At 34.9% G+C, this 23,753-nt stretch overlaps 1 protein-coding gene across 1 annotated transcript in view; it reads left to right on the top strand.

The window, feature by feature from the left end:
* The window catches only part of LOC134851450 (mucin-2-like), a 353,473-nt gene that overhangs the window by 40,544 nt on the left and 289,176 nt on the right, over window positions 1-23,753 (top strand). The window contains exon 3 of the mRNA XM_063867549.1: window positions 19,211-19,437. Within this exon, the coding sequence (XP_063723619.1) occupies window positions 19,211-19,437 (227 nt within the window). The remainder of the gene's footprint in view (window positions 1-19,210; window positions 19,438-23,753) is intronic.

The raw sequence follows: 23,753 nt of genomic DNA, 5'->3' as shown, positions 1-23,753 counted from the left end.
ACCAATATGCATCGATTTTTCCTTGCAGCTATGTTTTTTATCATGTTTTTATCAAATTTGGTCGTTTTCAACAAAACAAGACAGGAAACAAAACTTCTTTTTGCAATTTCGAAGTTTTTTCTATAAAAATTTAAACGAAGTTACAATGCATTTCATAAGATATATAATCTGTATAAAATGTGTTTATAATCGGCATAAAATTTGTGTAAAATGCCAATATTATCTGTACCAAAAATGCATTTAAAAATGAATTTTGGTCACTATCGAATTGGTTAAAACAAGCATAAGCTGCAATCGATTTTAATCGTTTTGATAGCCAAAAAAATCCATTGTTTGTTGCATAAAATTAAACTGGCTTGCTGAACTCTAGATTTTACTTGCGATAATCGATTGAAATCTTAGTTTAGCCATTGCGGGTATCAATAAACAATTTAAAAGAAATACTATTCTCAAATAAATCAATTTTAGCCTCCAATCTCTAGCCAGAGCCAGAAAACATTTGTCTGACGACATGCTTCTGTGACGACATTAATCTTGTATCAAAAATACTGCATCAATACTGGCAGTTCTTCGTATCGAGACATTTTTTTGTCAATCGCCTACCCAGACAGACCATTTATCATAAATTATAGCAGCTTCGGGATAAGAGCGGTGAGCCATGGGCACTTCAACGAAAGCAAAGCTTTTTGCACCTCTGAGTTGTTGCACACTGCTTGTTTGTACCAGTATGTCCAAGACTGAATTATATTCAAGGTTGATTGGAGCACGCATTCGCGAATGGAACGGTTTGCCTCCATATAGGTTCATTGCAGCAAGTGCGCACGGTGCTACGACTCAGGTAGGTTCAACATGACCATCTCACGTCCGACGAACTGCTTAGAACGTACTCAATGTGTAGGTCCAGGCCCACGCCGCTCATCAATGAAAACTAAACCTTTGCCGTTTTTCTTCCAGTTATTTTGAACAGTGTGCACTATGACGCCTTGTTAAAGATTAAGAGAGCCACCATTATCATTTCATAACGCGTGCGCTTTAAGGCTCCGGAACATGTTGTCCAAGTTAAACTGCAGTTCATCGTTATAGGTTAAGGAGTAAAGTTTTTTTCTGCTCACAGCAAAATTGAAAAATTTCATTTTCAAGGTGATTGATTGGAGATAAACTTCGATCTCTTTTAAAGCAAAAGTATCGATAGACTCATCGGGAAAATCCGGAATTTTTGTAGGACAAACGTCAACTCACACGTTCTGATTGACGTTTTGCAATTGCCAAATTTTAGTTAATATTTTACGGCAAGTCTTTAAAATTTTGTAAATTTTTTTTCAGTTGAACAGGCCTCAAACAACCGGATGTTTCTAATCATATGATGATAAACATTATTCCAATATGAAAGTTGTATAACTTCTTACCTTACCATTTCTTTTTATGAAAAACTTCCTACCCTACAAATTCATACAGTTCCATACATACAGAAAGTTACATGAAGTCTCTTAGATAAGCATTACTTCAATATGAAAATTATATGATGAATATTTTTCCGTGAACGAAAAATATGTTTTTTTTTAAATCACATTCTTGAAATTTTTTGGGCTGAGTTCATAACCAAACGCAAGTGAAAAGCACCTTGGTTTACTGAAGGCGCCAAAAGTTGAACTAGTCTTGCACGTACAATGCATAAAAAATGACCTGATCGTTTTCTGAATTCAGGTCGTTTTGTATTCATGTACAATGCATAGAAAATGACCTCCCAAAAAAACCAATGTAAGAAACTTTCAAACTTTTAAATTTCTTATCGATGATTTTTTTTTAATTTGAACTTTTAAAGTATCAGACATTGATCAAGGCATACATAAAAAGCCATATAAATAAATAGGAGTTTTCAACGTTTAAAAAAAAACATCCAGCAAATGGAAAAAAGTTCCAACTTTAGTGTATCCAGGACTACATTATGCACACAAAAATTAAATTTTGCATGCAAAAATTTTTTTTGAAAATGTTTGTTTTGGTACAAAATTCGATTTGTGATTGGAGAAAAAAATTTGTTTTCGCCATTAAAAAATGTTGGTCAGTCAATTGGAACGGCTTTTTGCGCCATTTAAGGTGAACACTTTACTCTGTGTTTCATTCAACTTGAGAAAAACTCGAGGTATGAGCGCAGTTTCTGTATTTTTTGCATCTGGAAATCGCTCCTAGAGAATTCTGATAAGACAAAGTGAGTATAAACCGGTAAGTCTATTTTAAGGATCAGGCATTGATCTGCAACACATGGTTGCTATAAAACCTTCAAAAACTCAAAATTTATAATTGTCATCTGGAGTATACATTGAACTCACACTGTAGCAAACAAAATTTTTACCACGAAAAACTTGATAGCATATCAAGTTCACAGCATCGCAGGAACCGTTTGTAATTACCAATATGCATCGATTTTTTCTTGCAGCTACGTGTTTTCATCATGTTTTTATCAAGTTTGGTCGTTTTCAACAAAACAAGACGAAACAAAATTTCTTTTTGCAATTTCGAAGTTTTTTCTATAAAAAAATAAACGAAGTTACAATGCATTTCATAAGATATATAATCTGTATAAAATGTGTATATAATCGGCATAAAATGCTTGTATAATCTGTACCAAAAATGCACTTAAAAATGGATTTTGGTCACTATCGAATCGATTAAAACAAGTATAAAATGCAATCGATTGTAATCAATTTGATAGCCAAAAAAACCCATTGTTTAGAGCATAAAATTAAACTGGCTTGCTGAACTCTAGATTTTACTTGCGATAATCGATTGCAATCTTAGTTTAGCCAATACGGGTATCAATAAACAACTTAAAAGAAATACTATTCTCAAATTAATCAATATTAGCCTCCAAACTCTAGCCAGAGCCAGAAAATCATTTGTCTGATGCTTCTGTGACGACATTATTCTTGTATCAAAAATACTGCATCAAAACGGGCAGTTCTTCGTATCGAGACATTTTTTATCAAAAGCCTACCCAGACGGACCATTTATCAAAAATTTTAGCAGCTGAAAGTCAATTTGCCTCTTCGAAACAAACATTTGTTTTCAGTACGTGAACAGAAAAAAATCCCACAGACGGGATTTTTTTGTGAAGGCAATAACATTTGTTCCTTTTTTTAGGTATATTTCATCTTTTGAAAACCAGAAAAATTTAATCTGAAAACGTAAAGAGGATGTCAAAATTTTTTTTGTAGATTCCAAGAGTGAATACACAACTCAGAGTCCCAGTTTAGCTGAAGCCGCTCGCAACACCAAAATTTTCTTCCGAGGGGTAATTTAGTTGCCATTATATCCATTATAGCCAGTATGCGATTGAGGGCTTCGGGATAAGAGCGGTGAGCCATGGGCACTTCAACGCAAGCAAAGGTTTTTGCACCTCTGAGTTGTTGCGCACGGCTTGCATGTACTAGTATGTCCAAGACTGAATTACATTCAAGGTTGATTGGAGCACGCATTCGCGAATGGAACGGTTTGCCTCCATATAGGTTCATTGCAGCAAGTGCGCACGGTGTTACGACTTACGTAGGTTCAACATGACCATCTCACGTCTGACGAAGTGCTACCAACGTATCCAATGTGTAGGTCCAGGCCCACCCCGCTCATCAATGAAAACTAAGCCTTTGCCGTTTTTCTTCCAGTTATTTTGAACAGTGTGCACTACGCTTTAATGTTCCGGAACAGGTTGTCCAAGTTAAATTGCAGTTCATCGTTATAGGTTAAGGAGTAAAGCTTTTTCCCGTTCAAAGCAAAATTGAAAGTTTTCAATTTCAATGTGATTGATTGGAGATAAAATTCGATCTCTTTCAAAGCAAAAGTATCGATAGACTCAGCAGGAAAATCAGGAATCTTATAAGGACAAACGTCAACTCACTCGTTCTGGATGATTCTTTGCAATTGCAAAACTTTGTTTAAGTTTTTAGGGCAAATCTTCAAAATTTTGCAAAATCTTTTTCAATTGAACAGTCCTTAAACAACCGGATTTTTCCACTGATGATCCGGGTGTTTCATATGATGATCCGGATGTTTCATATGATGATCCGGAAAGATTATATTTTTAATATTTTGATAGGTTGCAGGTGGCGCCGTTTTAAAAGTTCCATCAGCCAATAACCTTTTTAATGAGCTGAAAAATTGAAACCGCAAAAAAATGCAACTCCGTTTTTTACGTAACATGAATTGCTTTACGTAAAAGTCAAAGTCCCTGCTGGTTCAGTGCTTGTGTCAGAGGAATTTTTGTGAGCTTTGGTAAAGTTTTGGTTCGTTTTCAGGCCAACAATAGACGCAGTTGTTTATTCAAAACAATTTCATGTCATAAATGTCAAGCAATTTCACAATTAAGGTATATTCTAGAGGATTATAGCGGCGAAAAAAATATAGAAATATTCTGTGGCGAAGACAAGAAAAACTTTGTGCCCCAGTTGTCGTTAAAAAAATCACATTTATATTTCAAAGGTTTTTATCGGAAACATAATTATTGAATAACATATTTACTTCTCGATTTTCGACTTGAACTTCAAAAAAAGATATTTCAATGGGGGCGTTCATCAGTGCCGAAGAACAACAGAGCCGAAACTGAAAATATGTTCAACTCTGCCAAAAAATGAGCTTATCTTAAACTTCAGAACCTCTGTGAATTGTTAGAATGTGCTAGAACATTGTTTTATTTTTGTGGGAAACTGAGAAGAAAATTGACAACTGAGTTAATTATTTGTTCAGCACCGTTTTTGACTCCCGCTATGGAGTTTTTGCTTGTTTAACAAGCGGCATCAATTGAAATGGCAATTACTGGTTTTTCAACTTCCGCCGAATTGACATAATTTACTTGTCAGTGATTTGGGATGAAAAAAAACAGTATTCAAAGCATTTTTGGCACTGTTGATTATCGTTTAGATTTCTGGCACTGTTGAATTTTGGCATTGTTGTTGGGTCCCATTTTAATGAAGCTGAAACTCTTTTTGAGTTTTCCAGAATTGAAGTAGAAAATTGTTGAGATGTTTGCTTTTATTACTCCTTCGGCTATACTGTTAATCAAGTCTGCGAGCAGACTTTTGTTTGCTTTTGCGTTTTGAAAAATTGGTTTCCTATAAAAAAGGTGCAGCATCAAAACTTACATTTTTGGCGGTTTTAGTTTTAACAAATAGTCAATGACAAATTTTTCTGGATTTTCAAAGAGCTCTGAAGTCATCTACGTTTTTCTCTGAAAGTCGAAAAGTGAAATTCTTTAGACAACAAGTAAGTGTTTTTTCTTTTTTTGCGTTATTGATTCTACTGTCTGTTGACTATGTTGCCTTTTTTAAAAATTTTATAACAGCAAAATCAAATTTAGCAAAATATTACGAGTTTAGATTTCGTCGACAAATCAAAGCATTTAACAATCAGTATTCTGTTCCGAATGTTTTTGCGCCAATTTATTTAAAGTTTTCAACCTCACAGTTTTATTTAACATACTTTTGTTTCTTCAAAAGGGGGAACTTTTCTTGGCTCGCATATCGAAATTGTAGACGAGATTGTATTCTCTCATATGACAGTTTTTCGAAATTTTTGAGAAAGTTTCGCTGAGGTTTCATAACAAACAACTCTTCAGTTTTGAAATTTTCTGTTGTTAAAATGTCAAATGGGTGATAAAAAACGTTTTTTTTATGTAAATCAAGAAAGGTTATTAAGTAAAAAGTAGTTAATTTTGGGGCAAAATTTCATTAAGTATTGCAACATCGTCCCCCTTATGCAACAAAAATAGCTTTTCATTGGGAGTTCAAGTCCATGGTTGGCTCAAGTGATGCATCAAAGTATATTTTAAAAAAAGTTTAGTAAGTTTTGGGTTCTTTTTTGGTCGAATACTTGACGCAGTTTTTTGATGCAAAAAAATTCATGTCAAAATTGACCAGCAGTTTCATGATAGATCAATTTGCTCTGTTTGATTATGGCCGCAAAAAATCCTGTTTGATGAAAACTGTTATGATTGAAAAATTATTTGGTTCGATTTTTTCAATTTTTTTGAGACGCTTTGAAAAACTCTTTTAATTTTCTTAAAGTTTAATTTTTCTTGATTCTCCTCATTTTTGACATTTTATCAAACACTGCCCTTCAAAATCTGTGATTTTGGGTTAAATGCATATTAAAATAAAACTTTGGGAAGCTCCCCTGCGCAAGCGGTTAAGCAGTTACGACCAATTTTTTTAACATAAAAAGTCATGGCCCTCAGGAAAATCAAGTTTTTATTTTTTTTGAGCATTTTTTCAATTTTTTTGTTTTTTTTCTCTAAAAATTATCCTCCCAAACCTTAGTTTTTGGGTTCAATGTACGAAACGCGTTGTGGAAGGTTTCCTTGCATCAGTGGTTTTGCCCAAAAAGTTTTGCACAACATGTTGGACCCCAGAAAAGTAATTTTTAGATTTTTAAACCGTTTTTTGAAATTTTTCAATTTTTCTCATAAACTACACTCTCAAGTCTGAGATTTTGTGCTCAATGAGTAGAACGGGTTGTGGGAGGTTTCAAGATTTACAAAAAAAAATTAATGGCACTCAGAAAATCAAATTTTCCGTTTTTTTACCGTTTCTTGAAGAAGCGTGAAAAGTGGGATAAAAACTGTTCGAACCAAGTAATTTAGGAAATCAGTTGCTTGAAAACTTAGTCATCTATAAAATTAGGTAAGTAAAAGTTATCACTTTCATTTACCTCAGTTCTGTTTGCATCTATTTCTCGTTACCAGCTGTATACGAACAAATCATTCATGGATGTGTTGTCGGGGAGCCTAGAAATCCTCGAAGGGTGTGAAGGGGCTTTTAATTTCTCAAATGAAGAATTTTGTATGAATTATCTAGAGCGTAACGCGTAAGTTAAGTTGTTTCAGTGACAAACTTTTCAAAGTATCTTAGGGAAGCTAGCTTATGTACAATCTATGGTCCTTTGCAATAGTATAGTCAAATTATTAAAAACAAAATGTCCACATATATGTAACATGTTACAAGCTTGTTGTGTCATTACGCCCGCCTTATAATTTTTCTCAAAAACTAACCTCGCGAATGTCAGTTTTTGATTTCAATCAAAACGGTGGGTTGTAATAAGCTCCTCTGCATCAGCGGCCACGCCCAATTTTGTTACACGAAAAGTAATGGCTCTCGGAAAAGTCAAATTTTTGATTTTTTTCTGTTTTTTGGAAGCTTTTTGATTTTCTCGCAAATTACCCTCTCATATCTGAGAGTCCGGTTCTAATGGCTAGAAGGGTTTATGGAAAGCCCACTGAAAAAGAGGTTGCGCGCAAATTTTTTCACTCAGTATTTTATGATCCTCGAAAAAGTCAATATGAAACTTTGTGAAACCCAACCTGAAACGTAAAGAGGAAGTCAAAATTTTTTTTGTAGATTCCAAGAGTGAATACACAACTCAGAGTCCCAGTTTAGCTGAAGCCGCTCGCAACACCAAAATTTTCTTCCGAGGGGTAATTTAGTTGCCATTATATCCATTATAGCCAGTATGCGATTGAGGGCTTCGGGATAAGAGCGGTGAGCCATGGGCACTTCAACGCAAGCAAAGGTTTTTGCACCTCTGAGTTGTTGCGCACGGCTTGCATGTACTAGTATGTCCAAGACTGAATTACATTCAAGGTTGATTGGAGCACGCATTCGCGAATGGAACGGTTTGCCTCCATATAGGTTCATTGCAGCAAGTGCGCACGGTGTTACGACTTACGTAGGTTCAACATGACCATCTCACGTCTGACGAAGTGCTACCAACGTATCCAATGTGTAGGTCCAGGCCCACCCCGCTCATCAATGAAAACTAAGCCTTTGCCGTTTTTCTTCCAGTTATTTTGAACAGTGTGCACTACGCTTTAATGTTCCGGAACAGGTTGTCCAAGTTAAATTGCAGTTCATCGTTATAGGTTAAGGAGTAAAGCTTTTTCCCGTTCAAAGCAAAATTGAAAGTTTTAAATTTCAATGTGATTGATTGGAGATAAAATTCGATCTCTTTCAAAGCAAAAGTATCGATAGACTCAGCAGGAAAATCAGGAATCTTATAAGGACAAACGTCAACTCACTCGTTCTGGATGATTCTTTGCAATTGCAAAACTTTGTTTAAGTTTTTAGGGCAAATCTTCAAAATTTTGCAAAAGCTTTTTCAATTGAACAGTCCTTAAACAACCGGATTTTTCCACTGATGATCCGGGTGTTTCATATGATGATCCGGATGTTTCATATGATGATCCGGAAAGATTATATTTTTAATATTTTGATAGGTTGCAGGTGGCGCCGTTTTAAAAGTTCCATCAGCCAATAACCTTTTTAATGAGCTGAAAAATTGAAACCGCAAAAAAATGCAACTCCGTTTTTTACGTAACATGAATTGCTTTACGTAAAAGTCAAAGTCCCTGCTGGTTCAGTGCTTGTGTCAGAGGAATTTTTGTGAGCTTTGGTAAAGTTTTGGTTCGTTTTCAGGCCAACAATAGACGCAGTTGTTTATTCAAAACAATTTCATGTCATAAATGTCAAGCAATTTCACAATTAAGGTATATTCTAGAGGATTATAGCGGCGAAAAAAATATAGAAATATTCTGTGGCGAAGACAAGAAAAACTTTGTGCCCCAGTTGTCGTTAAAAAAATCACATTTATATTTCAAAGGTTTTTATCGGAAACATAATTATTGAATAACATATTTACTTCTCGATTTTCGACTTGAACTTCAAAAAAAGATATTTCAAGGGGGGCGTTCATCAGTGCCGAAGAACAACAGAGCCGAAACTGAAAATATGTTCAACTCTGCCAAAAAATGAGCTTATCTTAAACTTCAGAACCTCTGTGAATTGTTAGAATGTGCTAGAACATTGTTTTATTTTTGTGGGAAACTGAGAAGAAAATTGACAACTGAGTTAATTATTTGTTCAGCACCGTTTTTGACTCCCGCTATGGAGTTTTTGCTTGTTTAACAAGCGGCATCAATTGAAATGGCAATTACTGGTTTTTCAACTTCCGCCGAATTGACATAATTTACTTGTCAGTGATTTGGGATGAAAAAAAACAGTATTCAAAGCATTTTTGGCACTGTTGATTATCGTTTAGATTTCTGGCACTATTGAATTTTGGCATTGTTGTTGGGTCCCATTTTAATGAAGCTGAAACTCTTTTTGAGTTTTCCAGAATTGAAGTAGAAAATTGTTGAGATGTTTGCTTTTATTACTCCTTCGGCTATACTGTTAATCAAGTCTGCGAGCAGACTTTTGTTTGCTTTTGCGTTTTGAAAAATTGGTTTCCTATAAAAAAGGTGCAGCATCAAAACTTACATTTTTGGCGGTTTTAGTTTTAACAAATAGTCAATGACAAATTTTTCTGGATTTTCAAAGAGCTCTGAAGTCATCTACGTTTTTCTCTGAAAGTCGAAAAGTGAAATTCTTTAGACAACAAGTAAGTGTTTTTTCTTTTTTTGCGTTATTGATTCTACTGTCTGTTGACTATGTTGCCTTTTTTAAAAATTTTATAACAGCAAAATCAAATTTAGCAAAATATTACGAGTTTAGATTTCGTCGACAAATCAAAGCATTTAACAATCAGTATTCTGTTCCGAATGTTTTTGCGCCAATTTATTTAAAGTTTTCAACCTCACAGTTTTATTTAACATACTTTTGTTTCTTCAAAAGGGGGAACTTTTCTTGGCTCGCATATCGAAATTGTAGACGAGATTGTATTCTCTCATATGACAGTTTTTCGAAATTTTTGAGAAAGTTTCGCTGAGGTTTCATAACAAACAACTCTTCAGTTTTGAAATTTTCTGTTGTTAAAATGTCAAATGGGTGATAAAAAACGTTTTTTTTATGTAAATCAAGAAAGGTTATTAAGTAAAAAGTAGTTAATTTTGGGGCAAAATTTCATTAAGTATTGCAACATCGTCCCCCTTATGCAACAAAAATAGCTTTTCATTGGGAGTTCAAGTCCATGGTTGGCTCAAGTGATGCATCAAAGTATATTTTAAAAAAAGTTTAGTAAGTTTTGGGTTCTTTTTTGGTCGAATACTTGACGCAGTTTTTTGATGCAAAAAAATTCATGTCAAAATTGACCAGCAGTTTCATGATAGATCAATTTGCTCTGTTTGATTATGGCCGCAAAAAATCCTGTTTGATGAAAACTGTTATGATTGAAAAATTATTTGGTTCGATTTTTTCAATTTTTTTGAGACGCTTTGAAAAACTCTTTTAATTTTCTTAAAGTTTAATTTTTCTTGATTCTCCTCATTTTTGACATTTTATCAAACACTGCCCTTCAAAATCTGTGATTTTGGGTTAAATGCATATTAAAATAAAACTTTGGGAAGCTCCCCTGCGCAAGCGGTTAAGCAGTTACGACCAATTTTTTTAACATAAAAAGTCATGGCCCTCAGGAAAATCAAGTTTTTATTTTTTTTGAGCATTTTTTCAATTTTTTTGTTTGTTTTCTCTAAAAATTATCCTCCCAAACCTTAGTTTTTGGGTTCAATGTACGAAACGCGTTGTGGAAGGTTTCCTTGCATCAGTGGTTTTGCCCAAAAAGTTTTGCACAACATGTTGGACCCCAGAAAAGTAATTTTTAGATTTTTAAACCGTTTTTTGAAATTTTTCAATTTTTCTCATAAACTACACTCTCAAGTCTGAGATTTTGTGCTCAATGAGTAGAACGGGTTGTGGGAGGTTTCAAGATTTACAAAAAAAAATTAATGGCACTCAGAAAATCAAATTTTCCGTTTTTTTACCGTTTCTTGAAGAAGCGTGAAAAGTGGGATAAAAACTGTTCGAACCAAGTAATTTAGGAAATCAGTTGCTTGAAAACTTAGTCATCTATAAAATTAGGTAAGTAAAAGTTATCACTTTCATTTACCTCAGTTCTGTTTGCATCTATTTCTCGTTACCAGCTGTATACGAACAAATCATTCATGGATGTGTTGTCGGGGAGCCTAGAAATCCTCGAAGGGTGTGAAGGGGCTTTTAATTTCTCAAATGAAGAATTTTGTATGAATTATCTAGAGCGTAACGCGTAAGTTAAGTTGTTTCAGTGACAAACTTTTCAAAGTATCTTAGGGAAGCTAGCTTATGTACAATCTATGGTCCTTTGCAATAGTATAGTCAAATTATTAAAAACAAAATGTCCACATATATGTAACATGTTACAAGCTTGTTGTGTCATTACGCCCGCCTTATAATTTTTCTCAAAAACTAACCTCGCGAATGTCAGTTTTTGATTTCAATCAAAACGGTGGGTTGTAATAAGCTCCTCTGCATCAGCGGCCACGCCCAATTTTGTTACACGAAAAGTAATGGCTCTCGGAAAAGTCAAATTTTTGATTTTTTTCTGTTTTTTGGAAGCTTTTTGATTTTCTCGCAAATTACCCTCTCATATCTGAGAGTCCGGTTCTAATGGCTAGAAGGGTTTATGGAAAGCCCACTGAAAAAGAGGTTGCGCGCAAATTTTTTCACTCAGTATTTTATGATCCTCGAAAAAGTCAATATGAAACTTTGTGAAACCCAACCTGACATCAAGGATTATTTAATCGAGGCAATACCCGCATCCAAGTTTAGCCGTAAGTAACCGATTATAACGGATTACTTTGTTGATTTTTTGAAAATAATCAATGATTATAATTACCAAAATTAGGTGTTTATAGGATTTATATAATTGGTCATAATCGTGATTTTTTCCAAGAGAATATAATCGATTATAATTGATTATAATTGATTATAGTTATTACAATAAACCCTTAAAATCAATTGTAGATGAAAAATAAATTTTCCGAATCAATAAGGAAACTAAATCAATTTGATGATGTTTTGGTGGTTGAAAAGTTTAATATATGCATCAAAAAACAACTCTGATAGAGAAAAAATTTGAAAAAACTTATAAATTTGAATTTATTGGAAAACTTTAAAGAAAAAATTTTCTCATTTTTCTCAGAAACCAGCATATACAGAAAGCATGAAATATAAGCAATTTTGAATGCAACTTCGAAGACAAAATGGACAAACAAAAGGGATTATAAACAATTATAATCGATTATAAAGGATTTTGTGCAAAACTAACGAATTAGAATTCTGAAAAAAAAATAATGGATTATAATCAATTATAAATGTTTATAATTGTATCTAACAAAGTCGAATAAACAATCGATTATAATCGATTATAATGTATTATAAATAATTATAATTTGATTTCAAAAACAGAGATTATAATCGATTATTAATTGATTGAAATCGATTGTTTCTCAATTTTAATCCCAAAGTCACAAATCTTCCCATATCACCATATCAAAAAATCTCATATTTTAAAGGAGCAATAACTAGGTTTTGGATGAAGCTCATTTTCTGAAATTACCTATTTCAACCCGCTTCAGTAAACAAAGTAAGAAAATTCAAACCGGTACCGCCAGCTTCATGATTTTTCGATTTCTATTTGAATTAAATCACCTGTCAGGGATTTGGGATGAGTAAAAACAGTGTTCAAAGCAATTTTCGGCACAGTTGAACGACTTTTAGTTTTTTGGCACTGTTATACTTTGGCACTGTTTTACTGCCCAATTTCAATTATGAGGGATTCAACTTGAGTTTTGCTGATTTCGAAAGATTTCTTGGGACAATTGCTTAAATTACTCCTTGAGCTATCCTGTAAAACAAGTCTGCGCAAAGCTTTTTATTTATCTTTTTGTTCTTAAAAGTTGGTCTTCTAAGAAAAACTGGCCACTGTCCCGCTTATTTGTTATCTTATTTGTTAACTTATTTTAACTTATTTGTTAGTAAATGGATTCTGGTCACTATCGAATCGATTGAAACAAGTATAAATTGCAATCGATTGTAATCGATTTGATAGCCAAAAATTCCATTATTAAGTGCATAAAATTAAACTAGCTTGCTGAACTCTAGATTTGACTTGCGATAATCGATTGCAATCTTAATTTTGCCAATGCCGGTATCAATAAACAATTTAAAAGAAATACTACTCTCAAATTAATCGATATTAGCCTCCAAACTCTAGCCAGAGCCAGAAATTCATTTGTCTGATGCTTCTATGACGACATTCATCTTGTTTCAAAAATATAGCATCAATTGGCAGTTCTTCGTATCGAGAAATTTTTTTATCAATTGCCTACCAGACAGACCATCTATCGTAATTTTTAGCAACTGAAACCCAACTTGCCTTTTCGAAACGAACACTTGTTTTCAGTACGTGAACAGAAAAAAATCACACAGACGGGGTTATTTCGTGAAGGCATTAACATTTTATTTCTTTTTTTTAGGTATAGTTCCTCTTTTGAAAACCAGAAAGTTTTAATCTGAAAACGTAAAGAGGATGTCAAAAGTTTTGTAGATTCCAAGAGTGAATACATAACTCAAGAGTCCCAGCTGAAGCCGATTGCAATGCCAAAATTTTCTTCCGAGGGGTAGATTAGTTGCCATTATATCACGAGTATGCGATTGAGGGCTTCGGGTACAGAGCGGTGAGTCATGGGAACTTCAACGCAAGCAAAGGTTTTTGCACGTCTGAGTTGTTGAGCACGGCTTGCTTGTACTAATATGTCCAAGACTAAATAAAATTCAAGGTTGATTGGAGCATGCATTCGCGAATGGAACACTGTTCCTACATATAGGTTCATTGCAGCAAGTGCGCACGGTGCTACGACACACATAGGTTCAACATGACCATCTCACGTCCGACGAACTGCTTACAATGTATTCAATATGTAGGTCCAGGCCCACCCCGCTCATCAAAGAAAACTAAACCTTTGCCGTTTTTCTTCCAGTTATTTTGAACAGTGTGCACTATGACGCCTTGTTAAAGATTAAGAGAGCCACCATTATCATTTGAGTACGCATAAGCTTTAATGTTCCGCAACAGGTTGTCCAAGTTAAACTGCAATTCATCGTTATAGGTTAAGGAGTAAAGCTTTTTCCCTTTCAAAGCAAAATTGAAAATTTTCAATTTCAATGTGATTGATTGGAGATAATCATCGATCTCTTTCAAAGCAAAAGTATCGATAGACTCAGCAGGAAAAACAGGAATCTTATAAGGACAAACGTCAACTCACTCGTTCTGGATGATTCTTTGCAATTGCAAAACTTTGTTTAAGTTTTTAGGGCAAATCTTCAAAATTTTGCAAAATCTTTTTCAATTGAACAGTCCTTAAACAACCGGATTTTTCCACTGATGATCCGGATGTTTCATATGATGATCCGGATGTTTCATATGATGATCCGGAAAGATTATATTTTTAATATTTTGATAGGTTGCAGGTGGCGCCGTTTTAAAAGTTCCATCAGCCAATAACCTTTTTAATGAGCTGAAAAATTGAAACCGCAAAAAAATGCAACTCCGTTTTTTACGTAACATGAATTGCTTTACGTAAAAGTCAAAGTCCCTGCTGGTTCAGTGCTTGTGTCAGAGAAATTTTTGTGAGCTTTGGTAAAGTTTTGGTTCGTTTTCAGGCCAACAATAGACGCAGTTGTTTATTCAAAACAATTTCATGTCATAATTGCCAAGCAATTTCACAATTAATGTATATTCTAGAGGATTATAGCGGCGAAAAAAATATAGAAATATTCTGTGGCGAAGACAAGAAAAACTTTGTGCCCCAGTTGTCGTTAAAAAAATCCCATTTATTTTTCAAAGGTTTTTATCGGAAACATAATTATTGAATAACATATTTACTTCTCGATTTTCGACTTGAACTTCAAAAAAAGATATTTCAATGGGGGCGTTCATCAGTGCCGAAGAACAACAGAGCCGAAACTGAAAATATGTTCAACTCTGCCAAAAAATGAGCTTATCTTAAACTTCAGAATCTCTGTGAATTGTTAGAATGTGCTAGAACATTGTTTTATTTTTGAGGGAAACTGAGAAGAAAATTGACAACTGAGTTAATTATTTGTTCAGCACCGTTTTTGACTCCCGCTATGGAGTTTTTGCTTGTTTAACAAGCGGCATCAATTGAAATGGCAATTACTGGTTTTTCAACTTCCGTCGAATTGACATAATTTACTTGTCAGTGATTTGGGATGAAAAAAAAACAGTATTCAAAGCATTTTTGGCACTGTTGTTTATCGTTTAGATTTCTGGCACTGTTGAATTTTGGCATTGTTGTTGGGTCCCATTTTAATGAAGCTGAAACTCTTTTTGAGTTTTCCGGAATTGAAGTAGAAAATTGTTGAGATGTTTGCTTTTATTACTCTTTCGGCTATACTGTTAATCAAGTCTGCGAGCAGACTTTTGTTTGCTTTTGCGTTTTGAAAAATTGGTCTCCTATAAAAAAGGTGCAGCATCAAAACTTACATTTTTTGCGGTTTTAGTTTTAACAAATAGTCAATGACAAATTTTTCTGGATTTTCAAAGAGCTCTGAAGTCATCTACGTTTTTCTCTGAAAGTCGAAAAGTGAAATTCTTTAGACAACAAGTAAGTGTTTTTTCTTTTTTTTTGCGTTATTGATTCTACTGTCTGTTGACTATGTTGCCTTTTTTAAAATTTTTATAACAGCAAAATCAAATTTAGCAAAATATTACGAGTTTAGATTTCGTCGACAAATCAAAGCATTTAACAATCAATATTCTGTTCCGAATGTTTTTGCGCCAATTTATTTAAAGTTTTCAACCTCACAGTTTTATAAGTCATTTAAAACACTTTTTGTTTCTTCAAAAGGGGGAACTTTTCTTGGCTCGCATATCGAAATTGTAGACGAGATTGTATTCTCTCATATGACAGTTTTTCGAAATTTTTGAGAAAGTTTCGCTGAGGTTTCATAACAAACAACTCTTCAGTTTCGAAATTTTCTGTTGTTAAAATGTCAAATGGGTGATAAAAAACGTTTTTTTTATGTAAATCAAGAAAGGTTATTAAGTAAAAAGTAGTTAATTTTTGGGGCAAAATTTCATTTAGTATGCATAATCGTTTTTGGTCAATTAGGCTCCAAACTACCGGATGTTTCTACTCATATGATGATCCGATTAGAATAAATTTTGATAAATTGCAGGTTGCGCCGTTTTCTAAAATTATCAGCTAATAAGTTCTTGAATCACGCTGATTTTTCGAGACCGCAAAAATTGCAACATCGTCCCCCTTATGCAACAAAAATAGCTTTTCATTGGGAGTTCAAGTCCATGGTTGGCTCAAGTGATGCATCAAAGTAAATTTTAAAAAAAGTTTAGTAAGTTTTGGGTTCTTTTTTGGTCGATTACTTGACGCAGTTTTTTGATGCAAAAAAATTCATGTCAAAATTGTCCAGCAGTTTCATGATAGATCAATTTGCTCTGTTTGATTATGGCCGCAAAAAATCCTGTTTGATGAAAACTGTTATGATTGAAAAATTATTTGGTTCGATTTTTTCAATTTTTTTTGAGACGCTTTGAAAAACTCTTTTAATTTTCAAAGAGTTTAATTTTTCTTGATTCTCCTCATTTTTGACATTTTATCAAACACTGCCCGCCAAAATCTGTGATTTTGGGTTAAATGCATATTAAAATGAAACTTTGGGAAGCTCCCCTGCGCAAGCGGTTAAGCAGTTACGACCAATTTTTTTAACATAAAAAGTCATGGCCCTCAGGAAAATCAAGTTTTTATTTTTTTGAGCATTTTTTTAATTTTTTTGTTTTTTTCTCTAAAAATTATCCTCCCAAATCTTAGTTTTTGGGTTCAATGTGTGAAACGCGTTGTGGAAGGTTTCCTTGCATCAGTGGTTTTGCCCAAAAAGTTTTGCACAACATGTTGGACCCCAGGAAAAGTAATTTTTAGATTTTTAAACCGTTTTTTGAAATTTTTCGATTTTTCTCATAAACTACACTCTCAAGTCTGAGATTTTGTGCTCCAGGAGTAGAACGGGTTGTGGGAGGTTTCAAAATTTACAAAAAAAAATTAATGGCCCTCAGAAAAGTCAAGTTTTCCGTTTTTTTTACCGTTTCTTGAAGAAGCGTGCAAAGTGGGATAAAAACTGTTCGAACCAAGTAATTTAGTAAATCAGTTGCTTGAAAACTTAGTCATCTATAAAATTAGGTAAGTAAAAGTTATCACTTTCATTTACCTCAGTTCCGTTTGCATCTATTTCTCGTTACCAGCTGTATACGAACAAATCATTCATGGATGTGTTGTCGGGGAGCCTAGAAATCCTCGAAGGGTGTGAAGGGGCTTTTAATTTCTCAAATGAAGAATTTTGTATGAATTATCTAGAGCGTAACGCGTAAGTTAAGTTGTTTCAGTGACAAACTTTTCAAAGTATCTTAGGGAAGCTAGCTAATATACAATCTATGGTCTGTTGCAATAGTATAGTCAAATTATTAAAAACAAAATGTCCACATATATGTAACATGTTACAAGCTTGTTGTGTCATTACGCCAGCCTTATAATTTTTCTCAAAAACTAACCTCGCGAATGTCAGTTTTTGATTTCAATCAAAACGGCGGGTTGTAATAAGCTCCCCTGCATCAGCGGCCACGCCCAATTTTGTTACACGAAAAGTAATGGCTCTCGGAAAAGTCAAATTTTTGATTTTTTTTGTTTTTTGGAAGCTTTTTGATTTTCTCGCAAATTACCCTCTCATATCTGAGAGTCCGGTTCTAATGGCTAGAAGGGTTTATGGAAAGCCCACTGAAAAAGAGGTTGCGCGCAAATTTTTTCACTCAGTATTTTATGATCCACGAAAAAGTCAATATGAAACTTTATGAGACCCAACCTGACATCAAGGATTATTTAATCGAGGCAATACCCGCATCCAAGTTTAGCCGTAAATAACCGATTAAAACGGATTACTTTGTTGATTTTTTGAAAATAATCAATGATTATAATTACCAAAATTAGGTGTTTATAGGATTTATATAATTGGTCATAATCGTGATTTTTTCCAAGAGAATATAATCGATTATAATTGATTATAATTGATTATAGTTATTACAATAAACCCTTAAAATCAATTGTAGATGAAAAATAAATTTTCCGAATCAATAAGGAAATTAAATCAATTTGATGATGTTTTGGTGGTTAAAAAGTTTAATATATGCATCAAAAAACAACTCTGATAGAGAAAAAATTTGAAAAAACTTATAAATTTGAATTTATTGGAAAACTTTAAGAAAAAATTTTCTCATTTTTCTCAGAAACCAGCATATACAGAAAGCATGAAATATAAGCAATTTTGAATGCAACTTCGAAGACAAAATGGACAAACAAAAGGGATTATAATCAATTATAATCGATTATAAAACATTTTTGTGCAAAACTAACGAATTAGAATTCTGAATAAAAGTAATGGATTATAATCAATTATAAATGTTTATAATTGTATCTAACAAAGTCGAATAAACAATCGATTATAATCGATTATGATATATTATAAATAATTATAATTTGATTTCAAAAACAGAGATTATAATCGATTATAAATTGATTGAAATCGATTGTTTCTCAATTTTAATCCCAAAGTCACAAATCTTCCGATATCAAAAAATCTCATATTTTAAAGGAGCAATAACTAGGTTTTGGATGAAGCTCATTTTCTGAAATTACCTATTTCAACCCGCTTCAGTAAACAAAGTAAGAAAATTCAAACCGGTACCGCCAGCTTCATGATTTTTCGATTTCTATTTGAATTAAATCACCTGTCAGGGATTTGGGATGAGTAAAAACAGTGTTCAAAGCAATTTTCGGCACAGTTGAACGACTTTTAGTTTTTTGGCACTGTTATACTTTGGCACTGTTTTACTGCCCAATTTCAATTATGAGGGATTCAACTTGAGTTTTGCTGATTTCGAAAGATTTCTTGGGACAATTGCTTAAATTACTCCTTGAGCTATCCTGTAAAACAAGTCTGCGCAAAGCTTTTTATTTATCTTTTTGTTCTTAAAAGTTGGTCTTCTAAGAAAAACTGGTCACTGTGCCGCATCAAACTGAAAAACTCTTTTTATTGCGCGTGCTAAGCCGCATGTAAAAAAAATTGTTACTCTCCCTGAGACTAGTTGATTTAGAAGTTTTACGAGACCGCAAAAAATAGGAGCCCAAATTTGTGATTTTGTGAAATTTGAACACAAGGGATTAAAAAAACAAAGGTTTACTGAGAACTCCAAAAGCAACTGTTTAGCAAAAATAAAGGGGTCATTTTCAACTGTCAGTCAACTTTGTGTTTAAGTTTTCGTAAACGATCTATATTTGTTTTTTTTTCTGGTAAAACGTCTGTCTAATAAGGTCGTTTATCAATTTAAGGAGCCAGCAAGTTGAAAAGAGCACCAATTGATAGAATCAAAGAAGGGGATATATCTTCATCAGAGAAACTGAACGAAATCAGACAACGATTCTCTATCAAGTATGCTGATCCACAGCATATGAACAATCAGATTTTCATGACTGAAACCGGAAATTTTCCTGGGGTTGATACCTCATCTTTCAACCTTGCTAGAGATGACTACTCGAAGCAAATAGGATCTTATACGGTATAGTACACAAACACATATATGTATATTTAGGGGATTGCTTCTGTCAAACCGAGTATGATCGCTGCCCGGGTCGAGATCCCGCTCAAAAACCGCTCAAGATTTGAGCGGTTTGAGCGGTTTTTCAGCAAGATTTGAGCGGTTTGACCGGTTTGGGTAGTTTGGGCGGTTTTTTGGGAAAATTGCTCAAATCGCTCAAATGTTGCTTAAAAAACCGCTCAAAAACCGCTCATTTCTTGCGGTGATTTTTGAACGGTTTTTCAAGCAAAATTTGAGCGATTTTTAAGCGGTTTTTGAGCGTTCTTATGAAGAAAACCGATTAAAACCAACAAAAAGGCCTGGAAAGGTAATGTGACCCCGGGTTGACCTCCATAAACCGAAAATGCTTATCTTAAAATTCTCCACACCGAAAATGCTTATCATACAATTGCCTGTATCAAATGTACGGAAAAATGCTAATCAAACAATTTTCATACAATTTCAAAAAACCATTGAAAAAATATTCAACCTATTTTCTCCGACTATTTGAACCAAATACAACAGTCTGACAGTCTGGGGATGAAAAATAACTACGTTCATTTTTTTGAAAAAAAATTGTTCAACCTACAATGATTGTATATATGAAAAACCGCTTAACCTAGAGTTTTTTTACAATTTTTTAAGTCTATGAAACTGTAGGAAATTGTAGGATAAGCATTTTTTCATATATAGGAATTGTAGGATAAGCATTTTTGGTCAACCCACGCTAAGATGCAGTTGAAACACTATCTACAATTTAAAAAAAGTGCTTAACCGTTCTCAAGTCAAGCAAGATTTTTTCGATAACTTGACCAAAACAATGTGAGCAACTTTTTCAAATGCTCGAGCAAAATAACCACTGGAAAATATGTAAGATTTGAGCGGTTTGAGCGGTTTTCTTAGACAATTACTCTCAGAATCTTGCTTCAAAATTATCTTAAAAAAAAACGCTCAAAAACCGCGCAAGATTTGAACGATTTTGAGCGGTTTATCTAAAAAAAAACGCTCAAAAGCGCGCATGATTTGAACGTTTTTGAAGCAAGATCTTGAGCGTAATTGTCTAAGAAACCGCTCAAACTGCTCGAATCTTGCTTCCAACAAGATGAAAAATCTCGACTCGGGTGTTAATATTGAAACCCTACGGACTGGTAAACGACGAATAGGTCTTAACTGAGAGCTCAAATAAAACAACTAGTTATTAATGTCTTAATTTATGTTCTAACCTACATATCGTGTTTTGCGCTTTCGTAACATCAAATAAGGTCAGCTGACCAGCTAAAGTGGTCAACTGACCAGCTGATCAGAACAATAAGATAAAATAATCACTAACTTTGCCAATCCGACCGGATGACATTCCCCCCGTGTGAAGATAACACAATTTGAAATTCGAGTTTGAAGTCCCAGTAGGAACGGAGTTTGCATGTCCCATGACGACAATGTTGGGTTTTAAGTCCTCATTGGACAATATGACTTCTATATCTTTTGTTTTTCTTCTCTCCTTTTTTGTTGTCTTTCACCTTCATTGTTGTGATCTTCTTTTAGTTAATTTTGTTAGTAATCCTCGAGGTCGTCTTTTTTATCATCTGGCTCTGATCAGCTGATCAGAACAATAAGATAAAATAATCACTAACTTTAACAATCCGACCGGATGATATTCCCCCCGTGTGAAGATAACACAATTTGAAATTCGAGTTTTAAGTCCCAGTAGGAACGGAGTTCGCATGTTCCATGACGACAATGTTGAGTTTTGAGTCCTCATTGGACTATATGACTTCTAATCTTTTGTTTTTTTTTCTCTCCTTTCTTGTTGTCTTTCACCTTCAATGTTGTGATCTTCTTTTGGTTGATTTTGTTAGTAATCCTCGAAGTCGTCTTTTTTATCATCTGGCTCTGTGTTTGCGGGTTTTTTGTTTTGTTTATTCGCTACGACGAGAACCTCCATACTTCTGTGGGCTTTCTGCAGGGGACAACAAGTCGATGATCTCCGTTGCCTGGTGGTCTTTTTTCTTTGGTTTCGGTTTTATGGCCTCATGAAGTTATACGCAGGCTTGGTGTTCCGGTGATTCTCAAGAAATCCCCTTTCAGACATGAAGCTTCTGAGGCTGGGTTTACAGTCAGGCGTTGAGACGTTTGCTTTGTTGCCGTGGAATTTTCCTGGTGTTTTGTCCTTCGGTGATTGAACTACGTTTCCTGTGGCATTTATCGGGACCGGGTTCCCCAGTGCCCCGGCTAGAATTGATTGTCTGGCTCGACCCGACTTTCTTGTCGGTGGCAAGAGTTTGGCGGTTTCTGGTGTTTACTTTTTTTACCCGCTTTGGTGATGGTGCTGTTTTTTCCGAAGTTGATGACCCGGAGTGATCCGATGATGCTGATGTAGCGCTCTCCGACTGCTGTTTCTTCTGTGTGTCCGATGTTCTTGATTCCGTATGGAACTTCATTCCCCTTGTTCGCAATCGTTGTGATTGTTTAACCCCACTTCGATTTCCTCTGGCTTTCCTTTTTATTGGGCTGTTTTGTTACTCCTTCCGAGTTAGCTTCACTGGAAGTCGCGTTGTATCTTCTCGGAACATAGGGTGTTGTGGTGCGTTCGGTTTCTCGACATCTAAAAAACGCAAACAGGGTCCTGTTCTCCGAGCGGATTTGTATGCCACAAAAGCACTAAGTCGTGACGGTCGGCATTAACCGTAGACTAAGGGATTGAGAAAGAACGCAACCCCACTATTTCTTTAAAATCTTCTGCCGCTTTGTTTGTACCCACGCTGTGTGTGACGTGTATGTTAGTATTATTCAGTCAATAGTTTAGTATTTCTGCTCAAAGGTATTTTATTCATCCACCTTCGTTGCCAATTCAATTCTCCTCCGTGCTACTTGTTCCATTCTTTTATTTACGTTTGGTTCAACTTGTTGCTGATCACTTTTATATCTGACAAAAACCGCTCAAAACCGTTCAACTCTTGCGCGGTATTTGAGCTGTTTTCTTAGATAAACTGTTCAAAAACCGCTCAAACCGCTCATTTTGAAGCACGATTTTGAGCATAATTGTCTAAAAAAATCCGCTCAAATGGCTCGAATCTTGCTTCAAACTAGGTGAAAAATCTCGACTCGGGTGTTAATATTGAATCCCTACGGACTGGTAAACGACGAATAGGTCTTAATTGAGAGCTCAAATAAAACAACTAGTTCAAAATGTCTTTATTTATCTTCTAACCTACATATCTTGATGTCGCGCTTTCGTAACATCAAATAAGGTCAACTGACCAGCTAAAGTGGTCAACTGACCAGCTGATCAGAACAAAAAGATAAAATAATCAGTAACTTTGCCGATCCGACCGGATGACATTCCCCCCGTGTGAAGATAACACAATTTGAAATTCGAGTTTTAAGTCCCAGTAGGACCGGAGTTTGCATGTCCTATGACGACAATGTTGAGTTTTAAGTCCTCATTGGACTATATGACTTCTAAACTTTTGTTTTTCTTCTCTCCTTTCTTAATGTCTTTCACCTTCATTGTTGTGATCTTCTTTTAATTGATTTTGTTAGTAATCCTCGAAGTCGTTTATTTTATCATCTGGCTGTGTTTGCGGGTTTTTTGTTTTGTTGTTCGCTACGACGAGAACCTCCATACTTATGTGGGCTTTCTGCAGGGGACACCAAGTCGATGATCTCCGTTGCCTTGTGGTCTTCTCTCTTTGGTTTCAGTTTTATGGCCTCAAGAAGTTATACGCAGGTTTGGTATTCCGCTGATTCTCAAGAAATCTCATTTCAGAGGTGAAGCTTCTGAGGCTGGGCTTACATTCAGACGTTGAGACGTTTGCTTTGTTGCCGTGGAATTTTCTGGTGTTTTGTCCTTCGGTGATTGAACTATGTTTCCTGTGGCGTTTATCGGGACCGGGTTCCCCAGTGCCCCGGCTAGAGTTGATTGTCTGGCTCGACCCGACTTTCTTGTCGGTGGCAAGAGTTTGGCGGTTTCTGGTGTTTACTTTTTTTAACCCGCTTTGGTGATGGTGCTGTTTTTTCCGAAGTTGATGACCCGGAATGATCCGATGAGGCTGATGTAGCGCTCTCCGACTGCTGTTTTAGGGTCCTGAACGCGAACAGGGTCCTGTTCTCTGAGCGGATTTGTATGCCACATAGTCGCTAAGTCGTGATGGTCGGCATGAACCGTAGACTAAGGGATTAGGAAAAAACGCAACCCCACTATTTCTTTATAATCTTCTGCCCCTTTGTTTGTACCCACGTTGTGTGTTACGTGTATGTTAGTATTTTTCAGTCAATAGTTTAGTATTTTTGCTCAAAGG

The sequence above is a fragment of the Symsagittifera roscoffensis genome, chromosome 7 (assembly GCF_963678635.1).
Source record: "Symsagittifera roscoffensis chromosome 7, txSymRosc1.1, whole genome shotgun sequence".
NCBI classification, from domain to species: domain Eukaryota; kingdom Metazoa; phylum Xenacoelomorpha; order Acoela; family Convolutidae; genus Symsagittifera; species Symsagittifera roscoffensis.
Note: the sequence above shows the minus strand (reverse complement) of the source record. Positions and strands in the feature narration are given on the sequence as shown.